This window comes from Eschrichtius robustus, chromosome 10, assembly GCF_028021215.1.
Source record: "Eschrichtius robustus isolate mEscRob2 chromosome 10, mEscRob2.pri, whole genome shotgun sequence".
In the NCBI taxonomy this organism is placed as follows: domain Eukaryota; kingdom Metazoa; phylum Chordata; class Mammalia; order Artiodactyla; family Eschrichtiidae; genus Eschrichtius; species Eschrichtius robustus.
In genome coordinates, this window is record NC_090833.1 from 44,199,966 (window position 1) to 44,226,327 (window position 26,362).

The following is a 26,362-nucleotide window of genomic DNA, read 5'->3' on the forward strand; positions in this document are numbered from 1 at the left end:
ATGACGGCTATGGTTAATACTACTGTATTGTACATTTGAAAGTTGCTAAGAGAGTAGATCTTAAAATTTCTCATCACAAGAAAAAAAACTGTAACTATGTATGGTGATGGATGTTAACTAGACTCACAGTGGTGTTCATTTCACAAATATATACAAATAATGAATCATTAGTGTTGTATACTTGAAACTAATATGTCAATTATATCCCAATTAAAAAAAGAAACTAAAATAATTACCTTTCACCTGATATAGTCATAGAAGTAACAAGAGCACCAACAATGACGATCATAAGGGCTACCATTTTACTAGGTACCTACCGCGGGCCAAGCACAATTCTAAATGTTTTACATGAATCAGACTGAAGTCCTCCAACAACTCTGTGAGAATGGTACAATTTTTGTCCCCATCACACAGATAAAGAATTGAGGTACAGAAGTAATGTTTTTAAGGTCACAAGCCAGTAAGTGGAAAGACAAAATTTGAACCCAGACAGCCAGACCTCAGAGTTGGAATATTATTAGTCACAATTACCATAGTCATATTATATTCCTATAAATCTTCATCCGCATGAAGTGGCTGCTATTATGTACCCTCATTTGATATATGAGCAATGTGAGGTGCACAGAGGTAATGTATTTATTCTGAGATGACATCATCAATAAAGGGCAGAATTTGGGATGATGTCCTCCCTTCCAGAGCTGTGCTTCCTCTATGCATGGCAGGGACATTAATTATGAGGGATGTTATGGATGCTACCAGAAATAAAAGGATTTCAAGATCAAATACGTTTGGGAAACTCTGAATTAAGCAAAATTAAACAGGTTCCCTTATTGCAGAACTTCTAAGAGTCTTTAGTGAGTGACGGTTCATTGCAAAACTAAGAGGGGGGCACGATCTGAAGTAATTTCCAAACACATTTGACTGTGGATACCTTCTTCAACCAGATCCAAGAAGTTTTTCTTACATTCTTTATGCCAAAACTTGGCATAAACTCAAAGACTTTCCTAAGGTCATAAAATAATTAAGGAGAAGAAGCAAAGTAGAACACAGATGTACTGAAGCATATGGACTATTTTTCTCTGTAAGATGAGATCTTCAGAAGAAAAGAGAAAAATAAGCCAAAGTGAAGAGCATCTCTCAGAACAGTTATAGCTGAATCCTTCAGAAATTCTACCATTTTAAAACTACAAGGCACGCTGGAGGACACGTAGGTCAAGTCTATCACTTTGTAATTAGGAAGTGAGAACCAAAGTCACAAAGCTAGTGATGACTAAACCTCTTTTCTTCTTTCCAGGCCCCAACTCTTCTGGTGTCAGGTGGAGGAAAAAGTATTTGGAGTGTTGTCCTGGAATTTCTGGAAAAAAGAGCCAAGGAAAGAGAGACGAGAAAGAATCTGGAGTATCTTTGATAAACTCTCCCTGACCTTGAATCCTCAGGGAACAGAACATTTATGACAGGATTTGACTTGACCTGAGCATGGATTTCTTTTTGCCCTTCAATGTGGAAAAATGCAATATGATTACACAGGAATGGGAAAAATTCATGAAGAGAGAGGGGGAGAAACTTCTGGATGTTATTGCCACTAGACAGCTGGACCTGGTTTACCATCCTTCAGTTTCCCATCCAAATATTCACGAAACATAGAGAAGGATGCAAAAATCACCAACCCATCATAAACTAAGGATTTTGTCCAATGCTTCCAATTCTCCAGAGGGAATTACTCCTCACTATGGTGTGGATGGCCAGATTGAGAAACTCTGGTGACTGACTCATGTCTATACATCACAGACAGAATGTCGCAGCCAGGGAAGAATAAGAAGGTTCCATTTCATCACCAAAATGTGCTCTCCCCATCACACACTGAGGGGCTGTGTCACGGGGAAAAAAGCACGGTCACAACAGAGCTTTACCTGACCTGTCAACAGAACACACGAGATAATGACCAAACCTACCTGGTTTAAACAGAACCATAACAAGATAATAGATTAAACCATAACAAGATAATAGATTAAAACCCACAAAATGATGAAAAAGCACATATGGCACAATCACATTTATGTATCTATGTAAAATTATGACTGTCTGAAAAGATCTCTAAAAGCATATTTGATTTTAAAAGAATATTTAATAAGACAATGTTCGGAAGGTACTTTTATGTTGTAATATCATTACAAATGTAGGATACAAAATGATACAGTATAGTCTCAGTTTAGAAAAAAGTGTATGCGCGTGTGTGCGCAACGAAGTTAACGTGTAGTACAGTTTTACGCTTAAAGCTACCATCAAGTGACGATGTAGTAGAACTTACCGTGTTCGGTAAGATTAGGAAAGAATTTTATTTTCTTTTTATACCTTCCTTCCGTGACCATGTATGATTTTTATAAAGAGAAACAAACACATTTATTCCTCTATTAAGAGGGAAAACCTAGGGCTAATTCTTAAGAGATAATTTGTGTTTTATAATCAAGGGGAGTTTTATACATAGAAGGTTCATTGTGCACTAAAAACCACAGAGGCTAACATTCACAGAAACTTACTATGCACCAAGCACTGTACAAACATTATTCTGCACAATTCAAGTCTATATCATTATTTTACAGATGAGCAAACTGGGAATCGGAAATGTTCCCTAAGGCCAGAGCCAAAGCTTAAATTCAACTGGGCATGGCAAAGGCAAACTCCAAAGGAGGGTATGGGGTCCGTCACTGCCTAAAGGGAGCCAGGGAGAGAGGAGTCACTGAAACGGGAGACAGAGGGGCTAATAGGAGTTGAAAACTGGTCAGGGGACTTGCCAACCCATGTCGGCCCTGCAGGGAAGGAGCCAGGGGAATGCGTGCTGAGCAAGACCCCAGTCTCTTCCTCCCTCTCTCCCATTTTTTGCCAGTGTATCCCAAGGCTGAACCCCAGCAGAAGCCAGAGGACCTGGATCCCATAGAGATCAGTATCCTAGAGCATGAGGCTTGTGGAGAGAAGGGGAGAAGGGGAGACGGGGAGCTGGAGGATCGAATGGAAGACGTAGCTTCACATCCCCAGTGTGACTGTGTTTGAAGATAGGGCCCTTAAAGAGGCAATTAAGGTTAATGAAGTCATAAGGGTGGGGCCCTAATCAGACAGGACTGGCGTCCTTTTAAGAAGATGAGACAACAAAAGTGTGTGCACAGAGGAAAGGCCTTGTGACAACACTGTAAAAAGGCAGCTGTGTGCAAGCTGAGGAGAGAGGCATCACCAGAACCTAACTCTGCCCTGATCATGGACTTCCAGACTTCTGGCCTCCAGACAGTGAGAAAATCCATTTTTGTTGTTTCAGCTGATCCCCACTGACCCAGTCTGTGGCATTCTCTGACGGCAGCCCGAGCTGACTAACACAAGGTGAGAGGAGGAGATAAAGGATGAGCCGCCCCCGGTGGAGGCTACAGCACATACAGATGTTGCCACCACTCTGTCTACAAGGCAACCTGACCTTTGTGCCTGTGTGTAGGGCTGATGATTAAAATCCCAGAAACAAACAGGCTGAATCTGTGGGCTGAAAATGCCATAAAGACAGCTGCTAAAGATCTAGGGGGCTGATCTGAAACAATTAGCAATTCAAAGGTTTAGTTACTACAGATGCACAGGGAATTTTCATTAGTGTGCAATATTCAGAAAACCAAAACATATGTGGTAAAAAGAAATCTGGACATTTCTCTAAAGCTCAGAGTAATTTAAGAATTAAATCTTAATGTGGGATGTAGGGAGATGGGAAGGTGGGCGGAATATTATAAAGAGAAAAGAATCTTTGAGACACGTATTTTCCTGAAGCGTAGGAAATAACATTATTGTATAGTTTGGTAAAGTACTGTGATTACAACTGGTTACATTAATATAACTTTGAATGAGGAAAGGAAAAGAATCCTCCAATTTAACTGAGTGCCAAGTTAAAAGTTAGTAAATTTACAGCAAAATATACTGTGAAATCCACACAGGACCAATTTGACCAAACTCTAAAGATTCTGTTTCATTGTGTATCTAATTGTGTATGTGTTTCTTCTCATGTATGCCCTACAAAAGTTAATTTATATACGCCATAAACATTATTATTAAAGGCTAAAAAAAAAACTGGATTTTCTTGTGGTTCAGGTCGGAAAAGGCTACTTTATGCTGGGTTATCAATTAAATCATACACTGCAAGTCAGGTTTAGAGAGGTATAGACTTTAATGGAACTAAATTTCTTTCTTTAAAACAGTGTGATAATTTTTCAGCCAATACAGCTAGATTGTATTTAGTATTTTAATACTACTTCTTTTCCATATTGCTTAGAAAGTAGAGTTGACCCTTAAACAATGGTGGGGGACAGGGTTGCCAACCCTCCGCACGGTTGAAAATCTATGTATAACTTAGAGTCAGCCCTCTGTATATACCGTTCCTCCACATCTGTGGACTCAACCAACTGCAGACTGTGTAGTACTATAGTACTTACCACTGAAAAAAAAATCCGCCTCAAAGTGGACCTGTGCAGTTCACACCTGTGTTGTTCAAGGGTCAACTGTATTCTTAAAGGGACATGACTAAATGACCAGAGGCTTCTTGCAAAACAAAAGACGGGACATTGTGCTGGGTGCTTTCACATCTATCAGTTAACTTCAAGCAAATTAGACATGCATTTTTACAGATTAAAAAAACTGAGTAACATTAAGTAATGGGCACACTATCATGTAAGGAGAGTGGGGTGGAGACAGGAGAGGCAGACCAATAAGTCTGATCAGACCTACATATCTGTATGTGTCGACATGAAGAGACACAATAAAACAACTGTAGGAGGAGGAACTCTCTTTTAAGTGTGATGTCTTCCAAGTACAGCCTGATACCCAGTTTACCAAAGCCCCTCATTGCTCTGCTCCCTGCCTTTTTCTGATCTTCGTATATCGGTGAGAGAAGAGCGCAGCCCTCTATGGAAGCTCTTCCATACGTGGTTCACAGATAAAGGGGCTTCAGGTTGGAAGAGGCTGGAGAAAGACAAGGACACCTACAACTGTTCGGTAGCTGAGATATGAAGAGAGAACTGTTCATCTTTTAAAGCTCAAAAACATTCTGAAAAGCATTTCCAAAATAAATCCTGTTCCTTAACAGCGCAGCGTTCACTGAAAGAAACAGGTCTGGGTCCAGAATCATGATGTAAAGGCAAATCAACAGCAACAACAAACTTTGGAAAGGTTTTTGTAGTGCTCACCCAAGATGTTTGTTTCAGAATTTAAAAATACATATTGCTTTTTAAATACTTAATAACTCTTTGAATCATGATCATCAATAGGACAGATGATTCACAAGAAAATGAAGGCTCCTTAAAGGCGACCTGAAAAGTAATCTGAAAAGAAATATAATCCACAATTGAAAACAAATCAGGAGCACACAGCTTCCGATGCCTTGGAGACAACACTGGTGTAACCTGGTGGGAAAAAGTCTTCTTTGGGAAGACATCAAGAGAACGTAGTCATGAGACAGACGTAATCAGATGTCTTTGGGAAAGACTAAAGCCCAAGACTTGTTTCTTCAATCAGTGCATTTGGGCAAGATGGAGATGGGGGTAGGGAAATTAATTGTATGAGACGGAATTGGACCCAGGAAATAAAGTGGGTCACTCCCCACCAAAGCCCAAGGGAATCGAATGAGGCAGATATGAGATGTTTTTAAAGGAGTAAAAGAAGGAGACGTGGCCTCGGAGGGTCAGGAATCCAGGGATTAAGTGCTGCTTTTATCAGGAACAATTCCATGCTGAAGTGCTAACTTTGCCAGCCACAAGTATCCTCACCTGGAAAATAAGCACACCTGACTCTCATTTTTAAGATCTACTCTACAAGTCGGAACGTCCGATGTGCAGAGTATACAGGTTTCACTCGATTCCGCTCTGCTCTCAGAATGTTTAGTTATTGAGCTCTCAGAATTACTAAGGTAAACAGAGGAATGACTCTAAGCATTTTAAAACCAAACTGTCGGACTTCCCTAGCGGTCCAGTGACTTACAAAAAGCACTCTGTGGGAGTGTCTTCACCAATCTCATTTTATGCTACTTAGCCTACCGAAGGATGGCTGATGAAAGAAAAAGACTGAAAATACAAATGCAGTTAAAGAAGGCTTTTGTGAATGGCAACCTGTTTCTCCGCATTTTTGTCTTCCTGCCTTTTCTCAAGTGATAGGACTTCATTCCCGCCTCTTTCTTCCTCTCCATCTCAACCTCACCCACCTTTTCTGCCCCACGTCAGGTTTTCTGTATTCTGATTTGCTGTGTACACAGTAGGTCGCTAAGCCATATATATTAAGCAATTTTTTATGTTCTGTTGACTTTTTAATAACACACTAAAAATACTAGATGCAGTTATTCGTGATGATATTAATTTTATCCGGCACAAATGAAAATCCATTCTATATGTTTCCGGAGCATACCAAATGCAGTCGACTTCCCTTTTAAAGGAATAAACAGCCTGATTATGATTGTGGGATCAGCTGCTGGTGACAACAGTTGTAAGCATTTCTGGTAAAATGCCACATTTAAAAACGCCACTTATATCTACATTTAGGGTCTTTCCACGATATTCTTTGTGTTCTAGTACATGAAGGAGAAGCATGATGCACTGAATTCAGGGAACCTAAAGGTGACTTTAGCTCAGTTTTCTAAAAGGACCCTTGGACTCATACGGCCGAAGACTAGTGTAAAGAATAATCAATCAACACCGCAAATACAGAACTACCCCAGGCTCAGGTTCCTGATAAAAAGCTACTTTTATATTTATTGTGTGAATAGAAAGAAGAAAAAAACCCAAACTGAGTTGCTTATTCACCACATCTGCCAGAATATAAATTCAATAGAGCATCAGCTCACTGAAGGCGTGTAGAATCAAGTCCTGTTATCAGAGCTTCCCTTTCTTCAGAAGAGCTGACAGAGGACTTGGACACACAATACAGCTTCTTTACACTTTATCACCAAGTGCTCAATGGTGTAACCCTTGGCCCCTGAGAGTGGTATTACATCAGGGTAGATTTCGTTTACTTTGGTTATTTTTACAGTATAATTGGAAGAAGAAAATCAGTCTTTCATGGAGAAAGGATAGTAGAAGATCTAGGAGTAAATAAAAACCATGTGTGTTTACTAATGGAAATAAATATGCTTTCAAGCAAATAATCTTATTCCTGTTAACCTGCAGATTCGCTGTACATTTAGAAACTCCACATAATAAAAATGTGGAGGCGAAGAATGTGCTATGGATATTATTTAAAGCTGGACACATAAGAGGTTCGTACAGTGAAATTCTACATTTCTACATGAGGAAATAAAGGGAATAAAGTGAGCAGAGCCATTCAGTGGCAGAAAAGCTAGGACCAGATAATCCAGTCTCACCTCAACCAATGCTGATCCCCACTGACTAGTACTGACACTGGGTATTCCTAAAAATGCTTAACAACATGGTTTAGAGAAATACTGCTTAGCAATAGTGCATTAGAGGAAAAACAAAAAAACAAACAAACAAACAAAAAACCAGAAACAAACCCCAAAACCCTTCCCTTCCTGCTTTATCTCATTTGCCAAATCAACAATCCCCAAGTAACTGTCTGCTTTTCATGTTTATCTATGGTTAATTCATACTGATCAATGCCTCCTTTTTTTTTCTCAGCCCTTGTCTTCCTCATCTGACTCACAGAAGCCTCAGAAAGACTCTGGTTATTATTTACTTCTGGTCACTCCCACAGTCCTGCAAGCTCTGAGCCCTGTTCGAGCAGTTTTCCCAGGGCCTGGGGAAGGCTAACACCAGTCGTGGGGAGAAGCATGCAGATTGGGTTTGTCAATTTCTCATTCCAAGCAACTGAAAAAGTACGTTTGAATGTCATCTGCCCTCTGAAATAATCACAAGAATGAACAGCACCAACGCAGCTATTCTGGGTACATTCACCATCCCAGCACTCCCATTTTGAGGGAAAAAGAGACATACCTCCCAAAGGTTTCTCCACCTTGGATCATCGCAGAGCAAATGCAGTGTCATGCTCAGACTTTCAGGAGAGCCAGACTTATGAAATGGAGGAGGATATTTTCCATATTCACATTAATTCCCTATTTTCAAACTGCCCAGAAAGAGACCATCACCTTTAAATTATATTGAAGGAGTAGAATTTGAAAAATTCCTTTCACAGAGAATAAAAACATTTATTATCAATAGGGGTATGAAAGGAATTTATTGTAAATGTTTGGAAAGGCACTTGGAAAGAAGGATGGATACTCCAGCAATAATGAAAAGTTAATACTCTTCTCTAAGTTAGCTGTGGGGTAGAGAATGCCTCCTGTGGGTTAGAGAATGCCTCCTGTGGGTTGGTTCCAACTCCCAGCTCAGCTCTGAAGGGGTGAGCAAAGCTGCCCCTCTCTGAAGCCCATCCTGCGGCTTGAATGTCACAGGCCTCTACTCCATGAAGCAATGACTTTGACCTTTTGCGGAGTAGCTCATAACATTTCTGAAAGGGAGAAAATCAGCCCCTTACAGTTTCTTCCCATAAACATAATCCTGATTCAAATGAAAGCAAATCACACTTCTGAAAAAATTACAATTGATATTAAGCTTATATTATTTACTAGACTGTGGTGGATACTCTAGGGTCCTTAAAGATGCACCAAACGTTGGCCTTCCTCTCGGGGGGAGACCAGCAATTGGTCTGAGCACTGTGTATGTGATACCTCAGTCGGTTTTCATGATGGCTCCATAAAGTAAGTATTATCATAGCCTTGTCTCAGGGAAATGGAAGCTCTGATAACTTAGTAACTTGTTCCAGGTCAAAATGCTAGAGAGAAACCAAACTGAGATTTCAACTCTGGTCTTTGTGACTTTTAAAGCCGATACTTTCTACATCATCACAGGCTGCACCCAGGGATGAAGAGAAAGAGAGAAGCCAGTGAAGTTCAGGATATGCCAAATCAGTTTGCCTAGATGATAAATTTCCCAGGAGTTCAGAGGAGAGCGAGGTCCCTGTTGCAGTGTTCACTTTCATGACTAGAATTAAAGCTACTGTTGGCTGAGAGCTGACTATGCAGACACAGGCCTGTATGACGCACTTCTTCAGAGCAGATATCACATAGAGCATGGGGGCCAAGAGCACAGGCTTGGAAGACAGACCTGAGTCTGACCCACAGTCATGCTTCTTAATGACCAGGTTACCTACTTTGCCAAGACTTGGTTTTCAAATCTTGAAACTGGGGGAGATCCTGTGAAAATTATTCCTATGCCTAACTCGAGAGGCTATCAGAGGTAATAATCATAATAATGTTTACAATCCTGAATATTAAATTTGATTGTTTTCCTCTTAAGGATGAGGAATGTAGGCTCAGGGCAAGTGAAAAGAAAGTCTGCAATAAAAGCCATATATACGTTTAAATCATTGGATACTATCAACTCAGTTCAATTTATCCTTGTTTATTACACAGTGGCCTTTCTTTTCTGGTTGCTGCCATGTTTTGTTGAAGGAAATTTATGTATCTGTCCTTCCCATCAGCTTTTTCAAATCTATATTTAGAATCACAGACACTCAGAATTGGTATGAACCTCAACTTGACCTAATCCACTCCCTGTAGGATTTTGTATCTTCCCTACAACAGGAACATCCAGACTATATTAGAATGGCTCCTGTGATATGGACCTCATTTATCCCCCGGGTGGCCCAGGAGTCACTAAAAATAGAACAAAACAAACTAAAAGAAAAGAGGACTGTTACTGATATCTGCTTAATCCATGAGTAGAACAAAGGGAATTGGAATGGAATTTGCAAAAGTTAAAAAAAAAACTACTCACAGTGTTAATAACAAATCTCTAAACTAGAAACAAGGTGACAATAAATACTTGATGTGAATTATACAAAGCTAGGATAAATTTGTGCTACTTTCCATATAAATGCATCACAAATCCCAATAATACAGTAATCTAAATCTGATACTTGGATATCAGATAATCTTCAATTACAGAATGTGAAACCACCTATGTATTTATGAAAACATCTATTTCTTTGTTTCCAAAATGGATAATGTTCTACTGGGTCCATTTGGCAAGTCATTTCTTAGCTTTGTTAAAGTTCTAAAAACACAGAGTTCCATCAGTACATAGTTAAATTCTAAGGGAGGATTTTAAAAATAAACTCCAGTTGAAGTTAATTTTTGGGACTTCCCTGGTGGTGCAGTGGTTAAGAATCTGCCTGCCAATGCAGGGGACATGGGTTCAAGCCCTGCTCCGGGAAGATCCCACATGCCGCAGAGCAACTAAGACCGTGAGCCACAACTACTGAACCTGCACTCTAGAGCCCACGAGCCACAACTATTGAGCCCGTGAGCCACAACTAGTGAAGCCCACGTGCCTAGAGCCTGTGCTCCGCAACAAGAGAAGCCACCGCAATGAGAAGCCCGCGCACCTCAAAGAAGAGTAGCCCCTGCTCGCTGCAACTAGAGAAAGCCCGTGCACAGCAACGAAGACCCAACGCAGCCAAAAATAAATAAATAAAGTCAATTTTCATGAAGTGGAACCGATATAAAAAAAGCTCCCTTGTCTATCTTTGCCTACCCATATATTATTTCAAAGTTTTACATTTGCCAACTAATTTAACAACAATCTGTCATTTACTAAAATGCAAACTGGTACCAAGCCTGCTATAGCTGGGTGTATATCAGATAAAAACAAATCCTTCCCGAGTGGAATTGGTTAATTTTATTACGATTATCATTACTGCTTTATTATATAAGCTCATTATACCTCTTCTCTCCTGTTCTCGTGAACATGTGCCTTTAATTTAAGGGTGGAGAAATTGTGTGTGTGCACGTGTGTAAATGAGACAATGTGTGATAATAAAGCATGCTTGTGCTTTCAGCAAATATTCTAAATATTCAGTCAGTTGTAAAATCTGGTGAATTGAAAAGGAAATTGATGATAGAAAGGAGATATACTAATCAGAGACTTCATAAGAGACTAGTTTCCATCGTGGACCCCTGAATGGAAGAGCAGAGTGAAGACGGGATGAAGGCCACTGTTCCAACAGGGAGTTAGAGACCAATGATTCCGATTTCACCTACTTTTGTTCCTCATCCTTGACACTGGTTCTGTCATGAATTCATTGGAATGCCTTAATTGATAACCCCAAAGCCTAAAATGCTCAAATAAAAAGAATCTGAAATTGAAAGTATACTTGTAGATAAAATGGCAAAGCAAACACTATAAGCCATAATCCTACAATATCTACAATGAGCCCCATGATTTCTCCAGATAAAAGATTAAGCTAAATGTCAAACCAGTGCTTGGTATGTAGTGAATACTTAAGAAATATTTTTTGAATAAAATAATCAGGGAAGTACTGGCAACCCGAATACAGGGTTTTCTGATTACGGAAAAAAGAAAAGATTCAATTCTATGTTTTTTTGCTTGTTTTCTAAAGGATATTATTAAACACACTTGTCAGGAAATTGTGAAATGCTGTCAATGCATTAGAAGCCTGCTGATGAATATCAAATGCATTATTAAAGTTTAATAACCCAACTAGGGCAAAAAAGATGACTGCAAGGCAACTAGACTGCACACAGTACGTTTTGTTATTGTGTGTAGTTTAGTCTGTCCTTATTGTTCACCAGATCTGGGAGTCTGCTGGCACTTTGTTTAGAACCTTTACTCATTGTTATACGGTGAGCTCCCCGAAGACAAGTCCTGAGTGTTATTTACCTTTCACTAGCACCTAGAAAACTGCCTGGAATATTATAACCACCAGTGAGTGTTTCCTGAATGCAATCAGAAATAAATGAATGAATAAAGAGTCTATCAAAGACAATTTTAGGCAATTAGCTCCTTATTCTAACACCAAACCTTGGGTCACCTATCTCTGAAACATTGTCAATCAACTCACTCATTTTATAAAATCATTTCTTATTTAGAACTGTGTGGGCAGATGAAGCCAAGAGTTTCCCCCGAGGGAAGTCTGCAGTCATACCCAGGAGCCAAGCCAAAGGATCCCATGGTAAGTGAAATCGTATCTGTTTGAATGAGAGCAACTTTTTCTTAAACTATCCTTTCTCAAGATTTTGATTCTGAGACTCCTGCCAAAATTGTAAGAGACCCTATGTGCCCTCCTAAGAAGCTTAGAATGTTCCTTGTTGGTCACAGGGAGCAGTGATGAATTTTAAAGAGAAGACAAATGACAAGATTTACATATAAAAATACTTCTTTGGCTGTGGTGTTCATGCTGAATTGAAAGTTGAAGCTCAAGCTGGGAAGATGGAAGTTTTGAAATTATGCTATTGCCAAAGTCTATACGAGAGATGTTGGTTCTAGTTGTGAGGACAAGAGGGCAGATTCCATAGACTTTTCAGAAGTAGTACAGGAAGGGAAGACTTATTATTTGACTAGATCGAAGAAAAGAGGAAATGACGAGTTCTAGGAAGGGAGATTGGGTGAATGGCAGTGACATCAAGTAAATAAATACATTAGTGTTGGTAAAAACAACTCAGTCACTAAAATTATTTCCAGTTCTAACATTCTGACTCTAATAAGTTTAGCTGAATTTTCACTAAGAAATTCTAAAGAATTTAAAGTGAAATTTAACAGCAATTCAAAAAAGTCATGAACATAAAAGCTTTGGTGTGGTTAAAGGTTAGAACATTGATTAAATAAACTTAAACACATCTCTCTACTGCAGGACTTCTCAGAGCCTTTAATATGCTTTTAAATTTCTAAAGGAAACATATAATAAGTGGTGTTCCTCAAGTGTATTTGATAGCAAAATCCCTCCATCCCCCCACCTTTTTTAGCATTTTATTAATTAGTGTTTTACGGAAAAGCTTTAGAAAACCTTGGGTATTTTCTCCGATTTATTCTGAACATTCCTTAATAATAATCTCAAGATTATATACTTACCTTCCCTAAGGACCATTCAGCAATATGAAATTGATTAAACCCAGAGATTTGGAACAATAAAAACTTTTTATAATATTTACCTGATTAATCAGTATTTTACTTTTATTACTCTTGCCCTTTTAGTGATGATAAAGATTCATAACATAATGAGAGATTCTTATGTTCCAGGAACTCTGCTGAGTATTTAACAGGCATTAATCATATAATCCTCATAATAGTCCTATAAACTAATTACTAGCATTTAGCTCCATTGTATAGAGGAACAAACTGATCCTCAGAGAGGCTAATTAACTCGAAAAAGGCAAGGTATTAGAACCCACTGAAGAGTCTGAATGCAGAGTCTGGGTACACTAATCACCAGACTATTCCATGTATGTTAATAACTCATTTCCAAAATATTAACCAAAAACAATGCAAGTGTGACCCTTAAGCAAATTAACTCAGTAGACGCAGCAAATTGGCATGGAAGTCATTCATACATTCATTCACTAAATACCTACAGAGTACAAGACACTGTTTTGGGTACTTGGGATACAGTAGAGAACAAAACAGTCAAACTCAGGGCCTTCATGGAGGAGACAATCAATTAACAAGGTAAGTAAATCTAATACATAGAAGAAGGGATAAAAATTGCCAAAAAGGGGTTCTGAAGGGCTGGAGTGCATGTATGTTATATTGTGGATAGAAAGAAGCAGGCAGGAGTCCCTGTCAGGACAAATTAGATAAGAACTCAGAGAAGAGTACTGGGTTTCACGGTGACCTTGATAAGAACAGCTTCGGTGGAATGATGGGGCAGAGTCCTGATGCCGTGGCTTGCCAGATGATAGGACAAATGAGGTTGTAGAGGGCAAGTATGGACCACAGTTTCAAGGAATTTTGTTTCAAAGTGAAAAAAAAAAATGAGGCAGTAATTGGAAGGAGATAGGAGCCCACAGATGGATTCTCCTCTCTCTCTTTTGAGATAGGAGAATTAGCAGTGTGAACGTTTGTGGATGGCAATAATACATTTGAGAGGGAAATTTTAAAGATGAAAGAGAAGCTAACTGATGGAGCCATGTCACTGATGAGGTGAGAAGGAATGGGGTCAAGTGAAGAATTGGAGGCAGTGGACTTAGGTAGAAGAGCAATTAATTCACCATAGTAACAGGAGAAAAGCTAGAGTATGTGGTCACAGATGGAGGGAGGAGGACAGATGTGCCAAACAGAAGAGAAATGACAACTTGTAAAAAAAAATCTATTAGATTTCGTTGAGGCCCACATTCTGACTTTTTTAGCTATGCTGAATATCTGTTTTCTACAAAATTGGGGAGAAGAGTATATATCTTATGAAATTATTGTGAAGATTAAAAGTTATCTATTTTAGGGCTTAGGAGAGTAACTATACTGCAGTAGACTGGCAAATGTTAAATGTACTATTATTATTATTATTATTTTCATGCAGCCCAAATGATATACTTCTAATTCTTGCATATAATTTTATAGCTCTGTAGCAGCAAATATAGTGCTATCTTTGAGAGAAAGAGCAAGTTGTCAATTGTGACATGGTCTGTTTAACATAGTTTCTCTAATGCAATTTTGGCACATTAATTCTAAAGGGGCTATAAATGGAATCAATTCTGATTTTGTTATAAAGTCTTTGAAAATAGTGTTCCATTTTACTAGGCCAAATACTTATAGTAAACAAATAGGGAGCACTTTGAAATTCAATATTTGCTACATTTTTTGATTAGCAAGCGGAAGGCATGGGGGCAATCAATACTTGGACTCCCTGAGCAAAATGTATTTATTTCCTTTGTGAAATCTTTCTTGATCCTTAGGCTTCTCTCTCTTGCCACCGATCTCTCCAGAGGTCTTGGCATTGCTGTCACCCAAGTCCAACTCATTATCACCTCTTTCCTGGACCATTTCAATCTTCCTCTCTTGCCTTCCCATCCCTTGCCCCACACGCAGTCCCTTCTCTACACAGCAGTGATCTTTTAAAACTGTGTATTCCATCAGGCCACTACTCTGCTGAAAACCTCCACTGGCTTTCTGTAGCAGATTAAAAGGCAGACCCCCTTCATGGTTTAGGACGCCCTGCTGAGCTAGCCCCCCGCCTACTTCTGTGGCCATCTACTACTGCCCGCTTTCTGTTCTTGTTGCTCCCAACACCCAAATTAGCATTCTGTTCTGGAGATACACCCTAATCATTCTCCACTTAGGGTGCTTTTTAGCTCTTGCTGTTCCTTCTGCACAGAACATTCCTTCCACATTTCTTCACCTAACTGGCTTCTTATCATTTATGTCTCCATTCACATATCACCTCCTCAAAGATGATTCCCTGTCCTCCCTAACTAAATCAGTTCTGTTTCCCCCCAGTCATCGGTTTAATTTCATTCATAATACTTCTCCTTAGCTCAAATAGTCTTGATAGTTTTTATGTTTGTTTTGCCTTGTTGCTAGAATGGGGAAACTTTTATGTATTACGTATAAAACTTAGACGTCTTCTTCCCTCCTTTATCTACAGTGCGGAAGTTGACTAAACTTAATAAAAAGAAGAAATTCCAATTCCTATAGTTTCTAGATGATGTAGTTAAAACTGCAACAGCCTAAAGTCACAGTGACTTTAGACTGCCACATAGATTTTCAGCTAGTTTCTTGAAGGAATTATTTTTAGTCACTTATTCCCTCATTCCTTAAATCACTCAGCTAATAAATCACTTATTTATTTCATTATTGTGTTCTATAACCTAACTTTGCATAACGTAATTATCCAATTATTTTCCATATATTTGACAGTATATATTATACAAAATAATCTATATAAATAATAAAATAATAAAATAAATAATAAAATAATCTCAAAGAATATAAAATTTACCAACTCATTTGATGCCTGTTAATGGAAGAATGAAAGATTTCTTTTTCCTGGAAAAGGCTATACTGCTTCAAAAATCACAAACATGGATAACTGAAATGAATTTGTATACCGAGAGGTTATCTCGATGAAACTGAGGATGAGCTTTTATAAAGGCAAGTAAAATCGAAGGTGAGTATAGACATAGGAAGAACAAAATAAATGACATTATAGAACTCAGAAAGTCTATGCTGACTTTTATCATATTATTTTTAATCTACCACTACAAGTAACTAAATGGAATCATCTAGAACTCCACAGTGTGGAAATGGTATAGGAGAGAAGAATGGGGGGCTGAGAATAAATACAAAGTTTTTTGGAAGAACACGATCTCTTTTCCAAAGAAAGAAAAACATATATATGGTATTTCTTGAGCACCTATTATGTTCCAGGTATTGTGTCAATTGCTTTATATGCATTATCATCTCACTTAGCACTCATAACATCTTTGTAAGTAAATACTATTATCGCCCTACTGTAGATGAGGAAATGGAAGCAGAGAGGTAATTTGATCTAAATCAGGTCAGAGAGCAGTAAATGACAAATCCTAGACTCAACTCTACGCTAAGTCGCAAGCCCATGTATATTAAACACATAAAAACCCTCTCATGCTGATCTTAACACATTTAAATGAGTCACCGCTGCTTTTCCATAATTAGATGTGCAATGCTAGGAGTCAGAATAATTTGTTCTTTTTAAGAGTTACTTCTTTTGTAACTGCCTTAACTCTAAAAGTAAATGGTCTGTTTTAAAACTGAAGTCCTTGTTTTCCCAGATTAAAACCTTGAAAGATCCTCAATGGAGAGTTGAATAAATTATGGTATCTCCATACTCCAAAAATTTTGAAAGAGTAAAATAAATGAGTCCTATCCTATGGATTGCCCCAGAAGGATACCCATGATACACTGTTAGGTGAAAACAGCAACATGCAAAGACATATGATCCCCATTTGGTATATGAATGTGCACAGGAGTATGGGAAGATGTAGTCCATACTCCTAGCAATGGTAATCTAGTTGGATAGGAAAATCTATTTTAATTTCATCATTATAGTAATGATCTACTGTAACAGGCATGGATTACTTTTATAATTAATGATGAGTATAGAATAAGTTTTTTAAAATTATTTATTTCTGAATATAATCTTCCTATATGTCTGAATAACTTTCTCAGATCATCTTGTTTCTAATCTTAGCTCTTTTTTCCTTCTACCAACGTACCACATTTGTATTTGTTTTATATATTAGACTTCCAGTTAAGATTTCCATTGAATGAAAGATTCACTAGCAATAATAAATTTGAAAACCATTGGTCCATATCACCTGATTTAATGATAGCTACTGAATATAGGACATTCTCTCTCTATATATCCTCATGAGGCTATGTGTACTACTAACATAAATAGATTCATTTTAATGAGAAATTTCAGATTGCTCTTTATTATGTTAAGAGTCATACACATACAGTTGAAAATTAAATATGAACTAAGCGTGACTGACTTAACTTGAACAACCATTGTACTGATGACACAGAGAGAAAGAATAGTAATGTGCAGCCCAAGGTTTTGGTAATGAAGTCACCAGATTACTGGTGATTAAAGGAAAATTCTACCCAACAACTTAGAACATTATCCTATAGTTTCAAAGGATTCTAATGTAGCTGAAAATTGGCAGAGCTAGAAAAGTCTGAACCAAACCTAAATATAGTTAGAAAGTGCATACAGAACAAGTGCAGAAGCTTTCCCTCCAGTCTCTTTCAGAATAACCAGGAGACGGCTTAGCTCAGTCTTCTGATTAAAACCCTAACCCCAATCCCACAAAGGTGGAAGAATCATAATTATTTGTACTCCAGCTGCAATGTTACGTTAATGAACTGCATGCATTCCACTGTTTCAAATCTGGGCTGAATTTATAACAACCCTATGGTTAGCATAATTCTCAGTAAATTAAATTAAATTCAACAAACATTCACTGAGCACTCAGTAGAATTCAATGTACTTTACGGGTTTTGCAAAGCCCATAAAGGTGCATAGAGTACAAGCTCTGCTCTTCAGGAACTTACTATTTAGTGAAGAAGATAAATGCAAAACTAACTCTGACAGAGAGCACAATATGATAAAGACTATACATACCAGGAAGAATATAAAGTATAGGGAAAATAAGGTAGGGATCACATACACTAAATTCTAGCTTGGGCAGTGAGAAGGTTTCTGGGAAGAGGTAACAGTTTAACTGAAGTTTGATGGTCAAATAGGATTTGTCTGTATAGTAGTAGGTCATGGGAGAGAGTCAAAGACCACATACTGTAGAGAAAGCAGTATGTGCCAATGGGTAGTAAGAGTGGAAGATGCTTCACAGACACAGAAAACAAACCTATGGCTACCAAAGGGGAAAGGGAGGAGGTAGGGATAAACTAGGAGTAGAGGATTAACAGATACAAACTGCTATACAGAAAATAGATAAGCAACAGGATTTACTGCATAGCACAGGGGGCTATATTCAATATCTTGTAATAACCTATAATAGAAAATCTGAAAAATATATACCTAGCTGGATCATTTTACTGGACACCTGAAACTAACACAATATTGTAAATCAACTATACTTCAATTAAAAAAAAAAAAAAAGAGTGGGGTACGCTTACATTCCTAAAAAGAAAAAAGAGATGAGGAAGCAAAAAGAGGTTAGGCCCAGATCAACAATGGCCAAACATGAACATGATTAAAATGTATGTTTTAGACTCACAGATATAGAGAACAAACTAGTGGTTACCAGTCAGGAGAGGTAAGGGAGAGGGGCAATATAGGGGTAGGGATTAAGAGGTACAAACTATTAGGTATAAAATAAACTACAAGGATATACTGTACAACACAAGGAATACAGCCAATATTTTGTAATAACTATAAATGATTATAAACTTTAAAAATTGTGAATCACTATATTGTACACCTATAATTTATATAATATTATATATTAACTATACTTCAATAAAAACTTTTTAAAAATAAATTTTAAAAATGTATGCTTTAAATCACCCAGTGGTGCATTCACGAGTAAGAAAGAGAAAGGAGTTGCTTCCAGTGGAGTATTACAAGTATATAGCCCTTATTTTTAAATTTAATTTAAATAAGACAGGATTTCTCAAGATCTGTAATTTGAAACAGATATTTTATTACATTAGATTATATGGTCAATTTGGGGGAGAGGAGTGGTCAATGAATTTTTTTAGTGAAATCAAGGAAAATGATGATGAATTAAGCTGCCTGGTTAGGGAATGTGGGAACAGAAAAATAATATTGTCCTGGGACAGAGGTGAAGCTAGGGAAGGGACTACACAAGGGAGATGCCCAGAAGGGCACTGTTGGATGATCTATCAACACCAATTGGAGCGTTTCAATATCTCCAATTCTCAGTCTCACAGTTTCAAGAATCTATATCTCCAAATCCAAAATTAACATATTGATGAATATTAATGATGTTAATATTAATAAATATTTCTTTTCAACAAATCTAAGCATCCAAATATACCTCTGTTCTCATCAGAGGAAACTCTCTAGCCCTTAAGTTATTTGCAGGACAACACACAATCCTGTCTACTGACTCAGCCTAGAGCTCCATGCATTCCTCTAGACGGGAGAATTGGAAACTCACTGTTTCAGAGGTGGCTTCATATGAAAATCATCACCAATCGACACAGTTTGAGCTGAGGTGCTTTTAAAATATACAAATAGCTCATGAGCTCCATGTCAAAAAAACAAACAACCCAATCAAAAAATGGGCAGAAGATCTAAATAGACATTTCTCCAAAGAAGACATACAGATCGCCAAAAAAGCACATGAAAAAATGCTAAACATCACTAATTATCAGAGAAATGCAAATCAAAACTACAATGAAGCATCACCTCACACCAGTCAGAATGGCCATTATTAAAAAGTCTACAAATAATAAATGCTGGAGAGGGTGTGGAGAAAAGGGAACCCTTCTACACTGTTAGTGGGAATGTAAGTTGGTGCAGCCACTATGGAAAACAATATGGAGGTTCCTCAGAAAACTAAAAATAGAGTTATCATATGATCCAGCAATCCCACTCCTGGGCATATATCTGTAGAAAACCATAATCCGAAAGGATACATGCACCCCAATGTTCATTGCAGCATTATTCACAATAGTCAAGACATGGAAGCAACCTAAATGTCCACCAACAAAGGAATGGATAAAGAAGATGTGGTACATATATACAATGGAATATTACTCAGCCATCAAAAAGTATGAAATGCCATTTTCAGCAACATGGATAGACCTAGAGATTATCATAGCAAGTGAAGTAAGTCAGACAGAGAAAGACAAATATCATATGATATCACTCATATGTGGAATCTAATTTTTTAAAAAATGAAATAAATGAACTTATTTACAAAACAGAAACAGACTTACAGATATTGAAAACAAACTTCTGGTTACCAAAGGGGAAATGTGGGCGGGAGGGATAAATCAGGAGCTTGGGATAAACAAACACACTACTATATACAAGATAGATAACCAACAAGGACCTACTGTGTAGCACAGGGAACTCTACTCAATATTCTGGGATAACCTATATGAGAAAAGAATCTAAAAAAGAATGAATATATGTGTATGTATAACTGAATCACTTTGCTGTACACGTGAAACTAACACAACATTGTGAATCAACTATACTCCAGGAAAATAAAACAAAAAACAAAAAAAAAAAACACCTACCATTCTAACACCATTTTCAAAGGCTTGCCGGGTGAGTGGAGCTGGTCCATCCACAGTCTTGCCATCATCATCCGGGCCCCAGCTCGCACTGTAAATGTGCACATGCTGAGGATTGAAGCTAACTGATTTTGCTTCAACCATATCCGTGACATCTCCATCCAGCATTCGAACTCCTGTAAGACAGAGAGGGGAAGTAACTCTATCAGAAGCTTCACCCAAACAGACCAAGATATATTTCAATTGTAGCATTTTTTTTTTTAAGGAAAGAATAACCTTTAGATCAACACTTAAGTCAGCATATGTTCCTCAGAAAAGGATAGTGCAAGACTTTTCTGAAGCTTTCTTGGGGGGAAAGGAAGTTACATTGCATGTAGAAGAGCAAAACTTATTTTAAAACTTTTTTAGCCATTGTTCTCTTTTTCTAGGTTTCCACATTCTTTCCCTTCTCTTTATCTCTCTCTTAAGGGATATCTTTGTCTCTTGACAAAGGGAGCCTCAAGCAATCCATCTTCCCTAAACTTCTCTTCATTAGGTACCTTGTGCTCATAATTGGTATAAAACATTCTAACCTCAGCAGTCTTAGAAACCTGGAAAGCTGCCAAGTTAGAGTGGTCCAATTTCCTCCATATTTAATATTATCTCCTAATCTGAAATACTGATGTGAACTTAATATATTACTTCTTTGCCAAGTTATTATAAGTCAAATAATAAATGAGACTGCCCTCTGTGCATGTAACACATCAAATAATTCTCAAAGGGTTTTGGCAATGTTTAGTCATTAATCTTCATGTAAGTATTCCCACCAGACAGATAGGAATTTATTATTAACCTTAATTTGCAAAAACAGACACTAAGATACTAAAAAAAAATTGTCAAATACAAAGCTTTCTTTTCATTTTACAGACACGCAATAACAACAAAACACCTAATAAGTAAACATACCTTTCCTTCAGCTGAAGCTAAATACCATCACTGAGACATTGTATTATTTTAAAATTATGTCCTTATAGCCCAAATTTACTCCTTAGGAAAACGTTGTTATCTAGTAGGATTTCAACTTTCTTTGATTACCAATAAATGAAGATTAAATAATAAAACCCTAAATCAGGCAGCTTTAGAGGCTATGTGGTTTGAGGTGGGAATTCTGGTGGAATATAAAAATATTCTTGAAGGAACCATATCTTCTTTGTGCTTTTAAAAAAATGTTTAACTTTTAACTATAAAATCACAAACACAGAAAAGCAGAAAAAATGACAATGAACCCGGATATAGCCAGGACTCAACAACTGTTAACATTTTGCCACATTTTCTTCATCTAAAAATATAAATATTAGGCTAAACCATTTTAAATTACATGACAGATATGACACTCTATCCTTTAATACTTTTTCCAAAAAAAGGGGGAAACAAACACCCACTCTACCTTAAATTTCCCCAAAGCATCCCTAAAGACGTTGCATTTGGCTGCTGTATCTCTTGACTGTCTTTTCTTCTAGACTTGCGTATTTTTAAAGGAGATGTATAGAAACAGGTGATGTGGAGAACAAAGGTTTTGAACAAGTCCATTTAAAAATTATGGAATGTAAAGCATACTTAGAAAGCTTTTCAGCAGTTTATTTTGTGGGAGGAAAATACCCAGCAGGATGCTCTGCACATACTGGGTCCTCAGCCGCCATTGGTTTGTTTTGATTTGACATGAATATTCAAAACTCATCTGCATGGTTTTTACCAAATAAAGATGAAATATTTCATATTCTTACTTCTATTTAAAAGCATAAAATGCAACTATTTTACCACTACAGGGAGGTCTGAAATAATCCAATCAGTATGTCTAAACACGGGAGTGTCCACACAGCACCTGAATTCAGTTTCTACACCATGAAATTTAGGTGATGTCCATGAAAACATGCTTGATAAAATCATATCTAGAGCATAATATTAATTTTCTGACCAAAAATTGGTAAGAATTTTATTGTCTCAAGTTTAAAAATGAAAGGTTAATTTTTCTTCATTTAACTAACCGCAAGCCTTCATGCCTTGGGTCTGAGGGGTTAAATTTATAATTTAGAATGTTCTTGCTTTTAGGATGAAAGAATATTTGTCAGGCATTGCCATTCATTCATTTTTCTAGCGGTCTTGTTTAGCTAGGTCAGCAGTTTATCTGTGACTTCACAAGTTCACAAGTTCATCCCTTCATTCCCTCAAGGTCAGAAGTGCTGGGTTAGTACTGAATAGTAATGATCGGGACCTGGGTGTGTGTCTGTGTATGTGAGTGTGTGTGTGCTGGACAGCAAGTAGGGTTGACTGGACAGCCACTGTAGTCATCCAACTATCCTGAGGAGAGGAGGGGCCTCCAGCACCCTCACGATTCTTCAGAGGATGTCTGTCTACTTTCCATAACACCTCCATGAACCTTGCCCCTGGTACCCAGCAGATGCTCTCAGAGTACTGCTAATTACTGGTTAATAAGCTGCCATACTCTAGGAATCCCGGGTGAAATGAAGGAAAGAAAGAGGTCTAATTTACTGATGACTGACACAAAAGACAGTCTCAGAAAACCTTTTCTTAGCACCGTCATTATATACCCAAATTATTTCATGTTATAAGACAGCTGCATTAACCTTAGAAAGGACTATCATTTCTATTTTTTAGATCCAACTCTGTTTACCATTTGGAAACAAATAGTATATTGGAAACAAGGATGTCAGCCTGGTTCCAGGAGCCTCATCTTATGAAACCCTTCAGGAGACGCTTAGAGGAACACCTTCAAAGCCAGTAGGATCTATACCGTCTCTTACAATGTTTTCTTCCCATTTGTGTGTGGCTGTGGCGCCAGGCTACACTAAAAAAGATGATTACAAATGGGAAAGTAAGAGTTTGCTTTTATTAATATCTGAATTTACACTGCTTTGGTTGGTCCTTGTAGTAAGTATATGTATATTTGAGCTTGTGTATGTGTGTGTGTATATATATATATCTATAACCTGCAATTATTAATGGTAATAGTATTACTATACTCTGGGACTACAAAAGGAGATTTTACTATTTACCTTTTAATCACAATTAAAAGGAACTTTTTGTAAAGCCTATGGGAAAGAAAAAAAATATTTTCTGCTTTGACAGAATTTCAAAATGCTTCTTTCCATAGAGATATTATGGCCTGGTGTTTATATCCTTAGTTCTTTCTGACCCAGGCACCAATTGCACAATTTGGTATAGTTGCTAATGACCCCGTCTTCGTTATTGGACAACCTTTTCTCATTCCTATTTAAAGAAAGAAATGTCTGTGTTTGCAACACTTTAGGGGGGCTGCTTAATAACGCAGGTTAACACGGTCATTTTGCTGTCAGCAGTAGTTGAACTCTATTATGCAAACATATGCCTGTCTTTAGTTCAGAGAAGGGTTCTGAAAACCAGTTAGGGTGAGAGCTCTTGGCTTGTTTCTACATCCACTCGTGTCTGTTTCCCATACCTCCGATCCTGGCGTTGAAAGCAATGCCAACTGTGCAGTGAGAGTTGTTTGCCGCGGCGGCCACTTCTCCAGCACAGCGGGTCCCGTGCCTGCAGGGAGAACACACACACTTTCTAAAGGAAGACACCTCATTCTCCCAAACTCAACACACCCTCGATACCACTCAGACTTCAAAGTGGTGAAGAATATAGCAAGCTGTGGCTGTTTCTGGAACTTCTTACCCAAGTAGCACTAAGTCTGCCCATGGCAAACTTTTAGCACTTAATTACATTCTGTTTTGGATTACATTCTTGTATGCTTATTTTTGATATCTTGCTTTCCCAACCAGAAAATCTCCTTGAAGGCTAAAATCAAGTTGTATGTTCCTTTGTATTCTCTGAACTTTCCATGTCCAATATGGTAAACACCAGCCACATATGGCTAATGGGTACCTGAAATATGGTTAGCGTGACCACATCTTAATTTTTTTTTTTAATTAATTAATTTATTTATTTATGGCTGTGTTGGGTCTTCGTTTCTGTGCGAGGGCTTTCTCTAGTTGCGGCGAGCGGGGGCCACTCTTCATCGCGGTGCGCAGGCCTCATCGCGGCTTCTCTTGTTGCAGAGCACAGGCTCCAGACGCGCAGGCTCAGTAGTTGTGGCTCACGGGCTTAGCTGCTCCGCGGCATGTGGGATCTTCCCAGACCAGGGCTCGAACCCGTGTCCCCTGCATTGGCAGGTAGACTCCCAACCACTGCGCCACCAGGGAAGCCCCTTAATTTTTAATTTTAATTAAATTTAAAAACTAGTACTCAATTCATTTATTAGAAAATTTAAGAATGTGGGTATGAGAAACTACTGTTTAAACAGGAAATTAAAATATACATCAAGGATCTCCAAAGAAAATTCATCATCTAAGATGGGATTGCTGTAAATACACATTGGATTTCAAAGATCTTATGTGTGTAAAATAATGCCTTAGTAGTTATTTTATATCAATTACATGTTGATATATTGTACTTAATAAAATATATTATCAAAACCTATTTTACCTGTTTGTGTTCACCTTTTTACTGCTTTTTAAAGATGTGGCTGCCAGAAAAGTACAAAATTTTTCTGAAGGATATTCCTTGTTATCTCTCACCACAATAACTTAGTTCTTTAATCAGAAAAATCATTTAGCTGAAAGGACTTCTAAGATCTTATCCAAGGATGGCAAAGAAGCGTCAAGTGCAAAGGACAATCTGTTTAGAAATGGTGGCGTAATACGGTGTGTGCTGAGAACAATTCTAAGGCATGGCTGAGCCCAGAGAAAGAAGGCGAGGACTGACACTAATGCTTGCCCTGGATGCAGGAGGGGAACGTGACAACCAGTGTGGTGTATTTCTATGCTAATGAAGTCAATGCTCACCTCCCTTCCCACATTTTTAGAGATGAGGGCACTTAAGGAGGCCCTGAGATGTAAAGAGATCTGTCAAAAATAGCCCAACAGTGACTAAAACTCAGGACCCCAAATTCTGTTCTGGTACTTTTTATTTTACAGCATATTCTACACACTCATCATGGGATATAACTACTGTCTGTGCAACTATAAACAAGTAGTTGCTTACAACTGATAGGTACACACCAGTTTACACAAAAGAGATATATCCTGCTTTTTCCACTTAGTAATATCATGCATCTCTTTTTATGTAAAAATTAACCTATATCATTTAAATGGTTACTATTATTCTTATATAATCTTTTATATTTATATAGAAATGGCATATACCTATATACATATACCTATATATGTGTGTGTGTGTGTATATATATATATATATATATATATATATACACACACACACACATACACACGCGCATCATAATCTTTATTTCTGGAAATTTACCCATTTTTTCACTAGTATTAATGAGGCTACAAAGAACAGTTTTGTATATACAAAATTTTATATACCTTGGGACAAATTTCTAGAAGTGGAATTACTGGATCAAAGAGTACAGGATATACTGTCACATTGTCAACAGAAGATAAAAGTAGTATAACCGAACCTCATAAAAACTGCAAGACTGATAAATAGTACTACAAAACACCAAATTTTAATTCATGACAAAAAAAGACAGGCCATAAGCCAAGTGGAATGACAATATGAAGAACGGAGAAAATATCTGGACGAACCCCTGTGTACGTAAACCCCTATGTATGAGTTTTCAATCTTTTTCATCCTTACCAAGCAGACTTGAAAAATATTATCTCGTTGTTGCTTCCCTCTTTATCCCTTCTGATTACATTTGATGTTGTACAGCTTTTCAAATATTTATTAGCTATTTCTATTTCTTGCTTTCTGAATAACCTCTTCATGCTTTTTGCCCAAATCACTTATCG

At 37.6% G+C, this 26,362-nt stretch overlaps 1 protein-coding gene across 2 annotated transcripts in view; it reads right to left on the reverse strand.

Annotated features, from left to right (window-relative positions):
• PCSK5 (proprotein convertase subtilisin/kexin type 5) overlaps positions 1-26,362 on the reverse strand; it is a 451,875-nt gene that overhangs the window by 269,218 nt on the left and 156,295 nt on the right. For both annotated transcript variants that reach the window (XM_068551986.1, XM_068551985.1), the window contains exons 6-7: positions 24,001-24,089; positions 20,529-20,701 (exon numbers count right to left, since the gene is read on the reverse strand). In XM_068551986.1, the coding sequence (XP_068408087.1) occupies positions 20,529-20,701; positions 24,001-24,089 (262 nt within the window). The remainder of the gene's footprint in view (positions 1-20,528; positions 20,702-24,000; positions 24,090-26,362) is intronic.